General features: G+C 41.6%; 1 protein-coding gene across 9 annotated transcripts in view; it reads left to right on the top strand.

The window, feature by feature from the left end:
- cep164 (centrosomal protein 164) overlaps window positions 1-13,338 on the top strand; it is a 209,497-nt gene that overhangs the window by 156,413 nt on the left and 39,746 nt on the right. For 5 of the 9 annotated variants that reach the window (XM_078532859.1, XM_078532822.1, XM_078532829.1 and 2 more), the window contains 4 exons: window positions 705-935; window positions 5,036-5,167; window positions 9,740-9,956; window positions 11,128-11,205. In XM_078532859.1, coding sequence (XP_078388985.1) covers window positions 705-935; window positions 5,036-5,167; window positions 9,740-9,956; window positions 11,128-11,205 — 658 coding nt within the window. The remainder of the gene's footprint in view (window positions 1-704; window positions 936-5,035; window positions 5,168-9,739; window positions 9,957-11,127; window positions 11,206-13,338) is intronic. The other 4 variants (XM_078532867.1, XM_078532836.1, XM_078532883.1 and 1 more) reach the window with 2 other exon arrangements.

The raw sequence follows: 13,338 nt of genomic DNA, 5'->3' as shown, positions 1-13,338 counted from the left end.
CTTGTTTATAAATTCAGAACTACAGATGAATGATCAAGACCCAAAGTAGAGAACCCTGCAAAAGATTCAAAAGAATAGATGTCCTTTTTTTTTAACATTCATTCATGGGATGTGGGCATCACTGGCTAGGCCAGCATTTATTGCCCATCCCTAATTGCCCTTGTTCAGAGGGCATTTAAGAGTCAACTACATGGCTGTGGTTCTGGAGTCACATGTAGGCCAGACCAGGTAAGGACAGCAGATTTTCTTCCCTAAAGGGCATTAGTGAACCAGATGAGTTTTTACGACAGTTGGCATTGTTTTTTGTGGTCATCGTCAGACTTTTAATTCCAACTCCTGTGGTGGGATTCGAACCCAGGTCCCCAGAGCATTAACCTGGGTCGCTGGAATAATAGTTCAGTGACAATACCACTATGCCATCGCCTCCCCATTAGCTTAAGTTTGTATATTAAATAAGAGGAAGGAAGGCTGCAGGTTGGACCTGACTTATTGGCATCCCCACTGGCTTTTGACTTAGCCCAACACTGAAGCCAGCCTTCTCACTATCCTTCAGATGTGCTGGTATATAATAATCTGACTGGGTATTTTAGGGCTCCTGTGGACACAGAGGTTTCAGAATCTGGAGAATAATACCATATAGCTTTTTAAAGTGAATTTGCTAATCTCACTCTATTTAGTTTCCTTTGTTTATTTTGAAAAAACAGGCGTATTCAGGATAAACAGAAGCAAGACCATGAACAGAAGGTCAAGAGGCAACTGCAGGCACAGAAATCTGTAGAGGAGCTTCAAAGCACATTGAGTGAAGATCTAGAAAAGGAAGAAAGTCAGATTCTCTGTGAGAGGGAGGAGCAGCTTTGTAAACTTCGAGATAAGCTCAGGCAAGAAGAGGAAGAGCAGGCACAGCAAATTTATCAAGAAAAAGAAGACAAACTCAGGTATTATGTTCTGAAACGGGCAATGAGCTTTTTCCACTGCCTGGAGTTTGAGCTTATAACATAAATTATCACTTTAACCTTATGCTGGTGAAGTGCTGCATTATTGGAAGTGCCATCCTTCAGATAAAATGTTAAATAAAGCCCACTATGTCTGCCTGTTCAGGTGGTTATTAAAGATCTCATGGCACTGCTTGAAGGGTGCAGAATTTCCCAATGTTCTGGTCAACAATTCTCCATTAACCAATATTAAAAATAAAATTAACTGTTCATTCATTGCATTGCAGATTCCAGGATACTGCTGTGTGTCAATTGTTACCATGTTTCCCTGTATAATAGTATTCACTGAAATTTAAACCAACTCATTGGGATCATTTTAATCTAACTTCCCAAGTAAGAAACCCAGGGGATCAAATAGAACTCATTTTTCACTCTGCCCAATGTTACTCTCCACTGAATTCAATGGTGAGTAAAATTGATCTGCATGTGAAATCAGTGTTGTACCAATCTCATTAGTTTCCTGGGTTACATTAAAGTTGTCCATATTGTGTAAAAAGTAAGAGTAGCCCCAGAAGATGTGCAAACTGAATCTTGCTTTAGTAATTGGCACCTAGCAATATATTTAGCAAAATAGAGACATTTTGTTGTTGAAACCTTTTGTTTTGTACTCATCAGGACAATTCACAAGAATACCCAATGTAAAGAGAACAACAATTTATGTTATATGAGAAAAAAGTAGTGATTGGTTGCCAAGTGAACTCTGATTGGTAGAGGCATTGCCATGGAGAATGTACCAGTTGATGGTGATTGACAGTTAACTGCCAAGCATTGTTTGAAATTTAAACCAGGCAGCTTAACTCTGGTCAAGGTATTGCCCTGAGAAATGAACCAGGAACTGGCTGTCACTTATTTTGTTTAGCTGAAACAGTGCGCAATGTGTGTACAAGTTTTTCCTGTCTGCAAAGAATAGGGCCCTGTGTATTAATATATGTAGTTTCCAGTATACGCAAATGCGCCACACTGTGAACCTGATTGGCAATCTTAAATTGATTGTCAGCGTAATTCTTAGCACACTAAAGATTATTTAGCAATTGCTGTCCAATCATGGAATCACATCAAATGTTGGACCCTGTGGCTTGAGTTTTGCAAGCACGCGCTGGTTGGGTCTGGTCTGTACCTTGTCCATTGTGAACAGCAAAAGGGACATGCAAAACAAAAACAAAAAATGCTGGAAAAACTCAGCAGGTCTGACAGCATCTGTGGAGAGAAAGATAGAGTGAATGTTTCGAGTCCATGAGACGTAGGAACAGAAGTAGGCCATTCGGCCCATCGAGTCTGCTCCACCATTCAATGAGATCATGGCTGATCTGATAATCCTCAACTCCACTTTCCTGCCTTTTCCCCATAACCCTCGATTCCCTTAATGATTAAAAATCTGTCTATCTCAGCCTTGAATATACTATACTTACAGCCCTCTGCGATAAAGAATTCCACAGATTCACTACCCTCAGAAGAAGTTCCTCTTCATCTGTTTTAAATGGGCGACCCCTTACTCTGAGATTAAGCCCTCTGGCCCTAGACTGTCCCACAAACAACCTCTCAGCATCTACCCTGTCAAGCCCCCTAAGAATCTTATATGTTTCAATAAGATAGCCTCTCATTCTTCTAAATTCCAATGAGTACAGGCCCAAACTATTCAACCTCTCCACAGAAGAAAATCCCTCCATACCTCTGATCAATCTAGTGAACCTTCTCTGGACTGCCTTCAATGCCAATATATCTTTCCTTAGATAAGGGGACCAAAATTGTTTACAGTATTCTAGGTGTGGTCTAACTAGTGCCATGTATAGCTTTAGCAAGACTTCTCTATTTTTACACTCCCTTCCCTTTGAAATAAAGATCAACATTCCATTCGCCTTTCCTATTACCTGTTGAACTTGTATATTAGCTTTTAGGGATTCATGCATAAGGACTCCCAAATCCCTCTGTGCTGCAGCTTTATGCAGTTTTTCTCCATTTAAATAATAATCAACTCCTCTATATTATTCCTGCCAAAATGCATAACCTCACATTTTCCCACATTATATTCCATCTGCCAAGTTTTTACCCATTGACTTAACCTGTCTACATCCCTATGTAGACTCTTTGTGTCATCCTCACCACTTGCCTTCCCACCTATTTTTGCGTCATCTGCAAACTTGGTGACAGTACATCACTTCCCTCATCTAAGTCATTAATATATATTGTAAATATTTGAGGCCCCAGCACTGATCTTTGTGGCACTCGACTAGTTACAGGTTGCCATCCCAAAAATGCCCCCCTTGTCCCAACTCTGTCTTCTATTGGTTAGCCAATCCTCTATCCATGCTAATATACTACCCCCAACACCATGGGCTCTTATCTTACCGTATGACTCTTCTTCAGAGTTGGGGGCATGCTGTTTAACACGATTGGCCAGTCTTTGGGATGGACAGCCACATACCTAGCAAAACACTGGCTATCCTGATCAGACCATTTCGCACTGTATATCACGCAAACACATGAGCGGGAATAAGGCCATCATTTTCGGCCCTGAAAAGTGTCCAGTCTACCTCAGATTACCCAGGAAGGGCAGGATATCTCAAAAATTTGAGCAACAGGTAAAGCTAGCTGTTTCACACTTCTACTATGCAGTAGCAACATGAGTGGTATTCGCCACTAACAGGATGCAGCCGTCAAGCCAAAAAGACGTTCTGCCTAACGCACAAATTTTAATGTGGCATATGAATGTCAGTGCTAGTATGATGGTCGGTATGTAAGCCATATGTCCCAAAAATTGGCTGATCGTATCAAACAGAATGTTCCTTCCACTGTTCGCAATGGGCAAGATACAGACCATACCCAACCAGCTCCTGCTTGCAAAACTCAAAACACAGTGTTCAACATTAGATGTGATTCCACGTTTGGACAATGTTTTCTAAATAATCCTCAGTGTGCTAAGAATTACACTGGCAACAAATTTAAGATTGTCAGTCGGTCTTGCAGTGTGGCGTTTGCATGTACTGGAAGCTGCATATATTAATACACAGGGCATTGTTCTTTGCAGACAGAAAGAACTTGTACACATTGCACCTATTTCAGCTAAGCAAAATAAGTGACAGCCAGTCGCTGATTCATTCCTTAGGGCAATGCCTTGATCAATCAGAGTCAAGCTGTCTGGTTTAAATTTCAAACAATGCTTGGCAATTGTCATCCACCATCAACTGGTGCATTCTCTATGGCAAAGCCTCTACCAATCAGAGTCCACTTGGCAACCAATCACTGCTCTCTTCTCATATAACATAAATTGTTGTTCCCTTTACATTGGGCATTCTTGCGAATTGTCCTGACGAGTGCAAGACGAAAAGCTTTGACAAAAAATGTATTTTTTTCAGAAATACTCAAGTTCTGTGCTACCATATAATTATTTGCAATATATTTAATTGATTGAAGCAAAAAATTGCCTAGGAGAAGCTTTCTGGATGCGTATAATTTGTAAAGCATTGTCCCTTTGGTCACAAAAGTCCCTTTGATTGTGTACTACTGAGGGGCATTATCTTTAGACTTTGTAACCCACTCTGCCATTTCAGCTCTGATGGTTACTTACTAGTGTAGCCTTAAACTGCAATTAATATTTGGATGCAGTATTCTGTTTCTAAGTGAGCATCTGTTGCCATTGTACATGAGCTTATTGTTGGCAGGGATCTGAGATGGCCTTCAGAATTTATCCACTGAAGCGGATCCAGTACACCTATTCTGCCAAAGAGTACAGGCAAGATAATTGACCATGGAGATTGTGACTGTGCAGCTGAATCTTGCTCTAAATCAATTTCCATCCAGGTGAACTTCCCAGAAATTATTGGAACCCTGGCTGATTTTCTCCCCTCTTTAAACCTGTCTTTTCCCCTGTCCCCAAGAGCACTTAAGCCCAGTTTTATCACTCCAAATGGCACCCTAGCAGAAATCAGCAATCAAACCTTCTGGTCTATCTGGGTAACTGTTTTTACCAAAGGAGCTCCGTTCCACACCTCCGGAGATGATGGAGATGAATGAAACCTCACAGTTTTTTATTTTCAATCTTTAAGGTTACTAAAAGAGCAACTCAGGATTGAGCAAGAGGAAGAGGAGGCACATCTGAAAGAGGAGCAGAGTGACAGGCTGCTCAAACTGCAAGTCCAGATTAAAAATGAAATTGAGGCAACAGAGAAGGAAATTAGGTAACAGACTGGAAAAATGTAAAGATGAACTAGGGCAACTAGGGATGTGGGCCAGGCAAGCATTTATTACCCATCCCTAGTTGCCCTAGTTCAGAGGGCATTTTAAGAGTCAACCACATTGCTGTGGGTCTGGAGTCACAGTCACATGTAGGCCAGACAAGGATGGCAGATTTCCTTCTCTTAAAGTGAACCAGATGGGTTTTTACAACAATCAGCAATGGTTTCAGGGTCATCATCAGACTTTTAATTCCAGACTTTTATTGGATTCAAATTCCACCATTTGCTGTGGTGGGATTCGAACCCAGGTCCTCAGAGCATTACCCTGGGTCTCTGGATTACTAGTCCAGTGACAATACCACGACACCATCACCTCCCCTTTATTCCAGTGCCCTTGATGTGATGACATGTGGTATCTCAGGCAAACATAAATATCCGTATAATAGTTGGTACTGGAAATCCACCTTTTCTTGGGTCCTCCAATCTGCTGACATAAAACATACAATTTTCTTGTTGGCCTTCTGAGAATTGCTGCATGGTGCTAGGCTTGTGTGACTCGTTAACCTGCTGTATTCTCAGTTACCAATCTTGCAACTTTGATTCTCTTTAAGATTATTTTTTTACAACTTGCATTTATGTAGCACCTTTAACATAGTAATGTGTCCCAAGGCACTTTACAGGAGCATTATAAAACAAAATTTGACATCAAGCTACTTAGAGAGATGTTTGGGAAAATGACCAAAAACTTGGTCAAAGAGGCAGGTTTTATGAATGTCTTCAAGGAGGAAAGAGAAGTAAAGACGTTTAGGGAGGGAATTCCAGAGCTTAGACTTTGACAGCTGACCACCAATGTTAGAGCAGTTATAACAGAGGATGCTCAAAACTTCGGAATTAGGGGAGTGCAGATATCTCTGAGGCTTGCATGGCTGAAGAGATTTGAGAGATAAGAAGGGGCAAAGGCATGAAAGGATTTGAAAACAAGGGTAGCATTTTAAAATTGAGGCATTGCTTAACTGGAAGCAGGTGTATATTGTATAGCAAATACAAGGGTAATGGGTGGATGAGATTTGGTGATACTGGCAGCAGAGCTTTGGATGGTCTCAAGTTTGTGGAAGGTAGAATGTGGGAAGCCGGCCAGGAGTGTGTTGGAGCACTCAGTTCAAGATCTAACAGGCATAGGCAAGGGTTTCAGCATCAGATGAGCTGAGGCAGGGTGGAGTTGGGTGATGTTATGGAGTTGGAAATAGGCAGCCTTGGGCATGGATAGGACACTAAGGTTGTGAGTAGCCTGGTTCAGCCTCAAGCAGTTGTCAAGGATGCAGTCGTTGGCTAGGGAGCAATTTTGTGGCTCAGACTGAATACTTTGGTATTCCCTATATTTAGTTTGGAGAAAAATTCTGCTCAGACAGTACTGATGTCAGACAGCCAATCTGACAATTTAGGGATAATGGAAAAAGGTGGCAGAGAGGTAGAACTGAGTGTTCGTCAGCATATATGTGGAAACTGACAGTGTGTGTACAGATGATGTTACTGAGCAGCGACATTTAGGTGAGAAATAGGAGGAAGCCAAGGAAAGGACCTTGAGGCACTCCAGAGCTAACAGTACTGGAGCGGAAAGATAAGCCATTTCAGGTGATTCTCTTGCTTTGATTAGATAGTTAAGAATGGAACCAGGCAAGTTATCCAACTGGGGAAAAGGAATTTTTGATAGATGGAAGAAGAAAGAGTTTGTTGTCTGTTATTCTTAGCTTTTACCCTCCTGTTGGCTGTATACAGATAGTCTGGTGCCTGTTTCTGGAATTGGCCCTAGCAGACTGACAGGAAAACAGCTACAAAGGGGTAATATAAATTTACGAACCTACGAAATGAGAGCAGAATAAGGCCATTCCATGACTCAAGTCTGCTCCGCCATTCAATAAGATCATGGCTGATCTGTTTGTTTCAAATTCCACATTCCCACCTATCTCCGATAACTTTTGATTCCTTTGCCTAACAAGAATCTGTCTACCCCTGCCTTAAAAATATTCAATGGCCCCGCCTCCTCTGCCACCGGAGGCAGAGTTCCAAAGTCGCACAACCCTCTGCTCATCTCTGTCCTAAAAGGGCAACCCCTAATATTAAAACAGTGCTTCAGTTATACAGGGCATTGGTGAGACCACAGCTCGAATATTGTGTGCAGTTTTGGTCTCCTTATTTAAGGAAAGATGTAAATGCGTCGGAGGTGGTTCAGAGGTGGTTTACTAGATTGATACCTGGAATGAGCGGGTTGTCTTATGAAGAAAGGTTAGACAGACTGGGCTTGTTTCCACTGGAGTTTAGAAGAGTGAGTCCCAAGTTCTGGACTCACCCACAAGAGGAAACATCCTTTCCATATCCGCCTTATCAGTATCATTCAGGATGTTATATATATTTAAATCAGGTTACCCCTCACTTTTCTAAACTCCGCTGGAAACAAGCCCAGTCTGTCTAACCTTTTCTCATAAGACAACGTGCTCATACCAGGTATCAATCTAGTAAACCACCTCTGAACCACCTCCAACGCATTTACATCCTTCCTTAACTAAGGAGACCAAAACTACATGCAATATTTGAGCTGTGGTCTCACCAATGCCCTGTATAACAGAAGCATAACATCCTTACTTTTATGTTCAATTTCTCTCGTAATAAAGGATAGCATTCCATTAGCCTTCTTAATTACTTGCTGTACCTGTATACTAATTTTTTGTGGCTCATGCATTAGAATAGCTAGATCCCTCTGCACCTCAGAATTCTGCAGCCGTTCTCTGTTTAAGTAATACCCTGCTTTTTTACTCGTCCTGCCAAAGTGAACATCTTCACATTTTCATACATTATACTCCACCTGCCAGATTTTTGCCCACTCACTCAACCTATCTATATCCATCTGCGACCTCCTTATGTCCTCTTCACAACATACTTTCCTACCTATCTACAAATTTAGCTACCATGCCTTCGCTCCCTTCATCTAAGTCATTGATATAAATTGTAAAATGTTGAGGCCCCAGCACAGTCCCCTGCCGGACAGCACTTGTCACATCCTGTCAATTAGAAAAAGACCAATTTATGCATTCTCTCTCTTTTCTGCCAGCCAGCTAACCTTCTATCCATGTTAATATGTTACCACCTGCACTGTTAGCGTTTATTTTCCACAATAGCGTTTGACGTGACACCTTATCAAATGCCTTCTGGAAACCCAAGTGCAGCACATCCCTTTTATCCACAGCACATGTGGACCATAAGACGTATGAGCAGAAATAGGCCATTCGGCCCATTGAGTCTGCTCTGCCATTCAATGAGATCATGGCTGATATGATAATTCTCAATTCCACTTTCCTGCATTTTCCCCATAACCCTTACTGAATAAAAATCTGTCGATCTCAGCCTTGAATATATTTAGTTACCCAGCCTCTACAGCCCTCTGCGGTAAAGAATTCCACAGATTCACTACTCTCTGAGAGAAGAAATTCCTCCTCATCTCTGTCTTAAATGGGCGACCCCCTACTCTGAGATTGTGCCCTCTACCTCTAGACTCTCCCAAAGGAGAAACAACCTCTCAGCATCTACCCTGTCAAGCCCCCTAAGAATCTTATATAATTGAATAAGGTCATCTCTTATCCTTCTAAACCCCAATGAGTACAGGTCCAACCTACTCAACCTCTCCTCATAAGAAAATCCCTCCATACCCGGGATCAACCTAGTGAACCTTCTGTGGTCTGCCTCCAATGCCAGTATACCTTTCCTTAGATAAGGAGACCAAAACCAGTTGTAACCCCCTCAATGATCGATTCTAAGACCTTCCCCATGACAGACGTCAAGCTAACTGGCCTTGTGTAGCATTCTTACTGGAAGTGCAATTTGCAGCAATCAGTTTGACATTGCTCTCTTATAAACCAACACAAAGTAGAAGAACCTAGGGTTAGATGTGTGTAGCATACTGTTTACTGTCATATAAGAGGCCCATTTCAAAGGAGCTCAGTGGGCAAGATTTCGCCATTTTATTGGGAACAACAGCCCTGATGTAAAAGGTGCTTTAATTCCAAATTACTTTATCTTCAGCTGTACATTGAGATCATCTATCTACTTTTAATGGAATCAGCTTAACAGAAAAAATGGATAAAAGGACTATTGTGCTCACTTCAGGAGTGTTGCAATTAATAGGCTCCTGTTAAACTAATAAGAAAAATAATTTGCTCATTTGATAGCAACTCATAGCAAAATGTATTTGTACAAATTGCATTAAATTTGATCAATTTTGAGGGAAATAAAATCGCAAAATTACTGTAAGGTTGTAATTTGGCAGAAGACACATTTTATATATGGCATTTTCTGATGAGTAGCAAAAACTAGATGTAAAATATTGAGCATTTCTACAACCTTTACCAAGTGGTTCCATGGTTTAAGGATATGCAAAGAAAAGTGAAAAAAAAAACCTGACTAAACAGCTGGCCCAAAGATGTGCTGGTCAAAATGGCAACTGAACAGCAGTTGGGTAATGTTCTTGGTAGCCATCGGTAGGTTATTTTTAGCTGGTTTGAATGTCTGTGCTTTATCTTCCAGGACAGAAAATGAGGCCACACTGCAACAACTTAGAGACAAACTGAGATCGCTGCAGGCTACTGAGCAGCAAAACCTGGAGGACAAAAAAAGTGCTCTTCTGGAGCAGATGAGAAAAGAAACAGACGAAATCTTAAAGGAAGAGAAGATTGTGGTGGAAAAGAAAAAAGAGAAAGCTCTTGATGAGCTGAGGGAACAGTTAGAAAAAGAAATGAAGGAGGTAGGCCTCAGCTCCTGAGTCTAAAGTTCTGCTCCTGACTTAGATCCTCGTCACTACACAAAATAAAATCAGTACTGCTGGACATATGATATTACTGTAGCTGTATGCCCGAGTACTGAGCAGCACTGTATTGTGTAGCATATGATAATGTGTAAGGAAGACTACCATCCAAAAAAGACAATTGGATTCGCTAAAACTAATTAAAATATGACACTGTTTACAAAAGCGTTGAATATTAAAGTCATAAATTCTAGCTGGTAGGTAGGGATTGTGGTTGTAGTTTTATGGTTGAATTTTTGCAGAGTAATGAAGAAGTGTTCTCTTACAAATCACACTATTTTCTCATGAACTTTCAAGTTGATGGAATTAGTTACTTTGGGAGTGGGATAAATGCTTGAAGTGAATTCTAACTTTGAGAAAATACATCAGAAAGATTTAGTATTACACCCATGAAGCTATTTCTCTTCTGTGCCTTTTGGTGTTTATATCCGTCTTGTTTGGAACTTGTGATGACTTTATCTTGCTTCCGCTGAATGATACAGTGCATCAGACGTATTCTCCTACATCTAGGGCCTGGGTTTGATTAGTAGTACCCCTTGAGCAGTGCCTTCACAACTGTTCATTGCAGTTTCTTGCAAGGTCATGATACTTCAGTGAAAACTGAAAAAAGAGAAATGAAAGGAACGTTTCAGTCTACTCTTACAGGTAAAGGTCAGTGCTTGCAAGCAGTCAGTTACCCGTTGGTTACAGAAAGTGGATAACTGAAGATTTTTGCTACATATCGTAACATATCAATAAGATTCAGTGTTGAAATTTGAATATTTTGCTTTCTCTAAAATCCAAACCTTGTTCAGATGTTCAGGCCAGATTTCTATCCCAATTGGATGCCGTGTCAACTGATGTTTCTGAATATTATTATCATAATCACTACCTAAGTCAATAGTAATGGTGTCGTTACAATTACAGCAAATTAACTTAAGGAATACCTGTGTAGTGTCTTATAATTGTGTGTGTGTATATATATATATATATATATATATATATACACGATATATATGTATATGTATATATATATATATATATATATACACATGTGTGCGCGCACACACACACTGTGGAATTTTCTTCTCAGCTACTTGTTTAATTTTTATACCTTTTATTTCCCCTGCAGGAACTGGAGGAGCTTAAGAACAAACACACTAGTGACATTCAAAGACTGAAAACAACAGCTGAGGAAAAACATCAAAAAGTGAGTTATGAAAGAAAAAATATTAAGAACTGCTAAAATTTCAGAATGGATCAACTTCTTCTCATAGAGAGAATCCAATTCGCAATGCTGGGGCAGCTGATGGGGAGGTTAATTGAATCAGAAAACCTGTTTTACACGAGCAAAGAGGAGTCTCTCCACATGAATTTTTACTTCATCCTGGTCCAAGTTCTGCTGTACTTGAAATGCCCTAAGAAGTAAACCCCAGGGTGACCAGATGGAGGGACACCCTATGGTGCATCAAAAATAATGAGCATGCGAGCTGTTAGTACTCAGTGTACTTCACAGAACTTTAAAAAATCAGCTCTCCAAACTTTAGCATTTCTGCACTTATACTCTTCTGTTTGTACTTTTTTTGCTGAGTCATCTCATCTACAGACCTAAGTTTTTCTGCCTGTTCCCTTTCTTGGTTATTCCCATGCCACACACCAATCTGAACCACAAGGAGAAGTAGTCAATCCTGTCCCTACTCCACTTGAAATGACTATGTGGAAGTGCATCACATTCACCTAGGGTAACAGATTATCCCACACTAGCTCTCATCCCTTCTCCACTCCCTTGGGACGCAGTGATCCCCTCTCTCAGCTCAGCAGCTTCTCAGAAAGACAGAAGCTGAAGTCAGAATCACAGCAATGAATGCCCACCTATGCATTGATCCACCTATTATGTGTCACACTGACCCTTGTACCATTCCTGAGTCTAAATTAATTTACATATATGGCACTACTGTTTTCATCGGTGGTTTAGTTGGTTGCTCTCACCTCTGAGTCAGTAGTTTGCAGGTTCAGGCCCCACTCTAGGTATTGAGCACAAAATCTAGGCCTGGCCAATATTTATTGGATTTATCTGGATTTTCAGCTATGCCTCATTATGTATTTTTGGCTAAGAGCCTAGACACCAAATGAGTACTGAAACACCTGAGCCCCAGGGAAAACATTATTTGACTGACAGCTCTGGCTCTCTGATCTATGCTGTCAATTGCACAATATTTAATTACACAAAATAAAGAGGCTTCAACTGTTTGCAGTTTCAGCTATTGATACTTTAAAGTGTCTGGATGATAGACACTTTTCTTGGCTTGTAGTAGAAGGGAGTTTTTTTAAGAACGTGGAAAGCTATCAACGAATGGCCATTTATTAAAAGCATTTTTTACACGTCCTATTGTCAGTATAAGGTCCATTGGTTCTATACAGTGTATAGTGGGTGAATCAGCATGGAAGTGCCATAGCTTGGCATGAGGAGCCTTAGGGGCTGAGAGGGGAGGCATATGTTTCCATGGGGGCATGAGGGGGCATAGGGATGGGTGGATGGCGTACCTTGGCATGGGGGCATGAGGAGCCATAGCTGGGGGGCATGAGTTGGCATGGATGGGGCATGGGGAATGTGTGGGGGTGGGGGGATGACAGGGTGTAAGGGATGAGGGCTAGAGGGCCTTACTTTTTTCATTATAACTGGGTGGCAGGCCGACAGCAACAAAGGATGCTTTTTAAACAGCTCGCCTCAGAACCTGGCAGCTCTTATTGCTGCCTCTGAATTCTTTTCCGGGCCAGTTGGCCTGACTGCAGCCTGCATCCCCCTTCAATTTCAAATCATTCATGAAACCTCATCCCACCCGTGGCTGAGGTTCCATGAAAAATGCGAAGGCCGCCTGGGGCTCTTCGCCTGCCCCCCCGCCAACCTTAAGGTTGGGCGGGCAGCTCCGTTAATTATTTTAATTGTTAGTTAAATGGCCTTAATAGGCCTTTGACAGTCGAACTGAAAATCTAAATGACGCGCAGTGATGCCGGAATAACGCCCGACGTCACCCCGCATCATTTTACACCTTGGCGAGCGGGCCCCGCCCCTGCTCGTTGAGCCAAAGATTCTCCCCCCTGCCTTTCTGCCACTTTCTCCTGAGATGGGCCAAGCCAGGAATTTTCCTGACTCCTACCTGCCTGGAGGATGAAAATCCAGCCCATAGAGTACAAAAGCAAGGAGGTTCTGGTGAACCTTTAGAAAACACTGGCTCGACCTCAAATGGAATATTGAGTGGAATCTTCCTTCTTGCTGCTGACAGGACTGTTTGGCGGGCAGGGGAACTTAGTCTGGCGTGAGGCCAAAAATCAGTTTCCCGAT

This window comes from Cetorhinus maximus, chromosome 2, assembly GCF_964194155.1.
Source record: "Cetorhinus maximus chromosome 2, sCetMax3.hap1.1, whole genome shotgun sequence".
NCBI classification, from domain to species: domain Eukaryota; kingdom Metazoa; phylum Chordata; class Chondrichthyes; order Lamniformes; family Cetorhinidae; genus Cetorhinus; species Cetorhinus maximus.
Note: the sequence above shows the minus strand (reverse complement) of the source record. Positions and strands in the feature narration are given on the sequence as shown.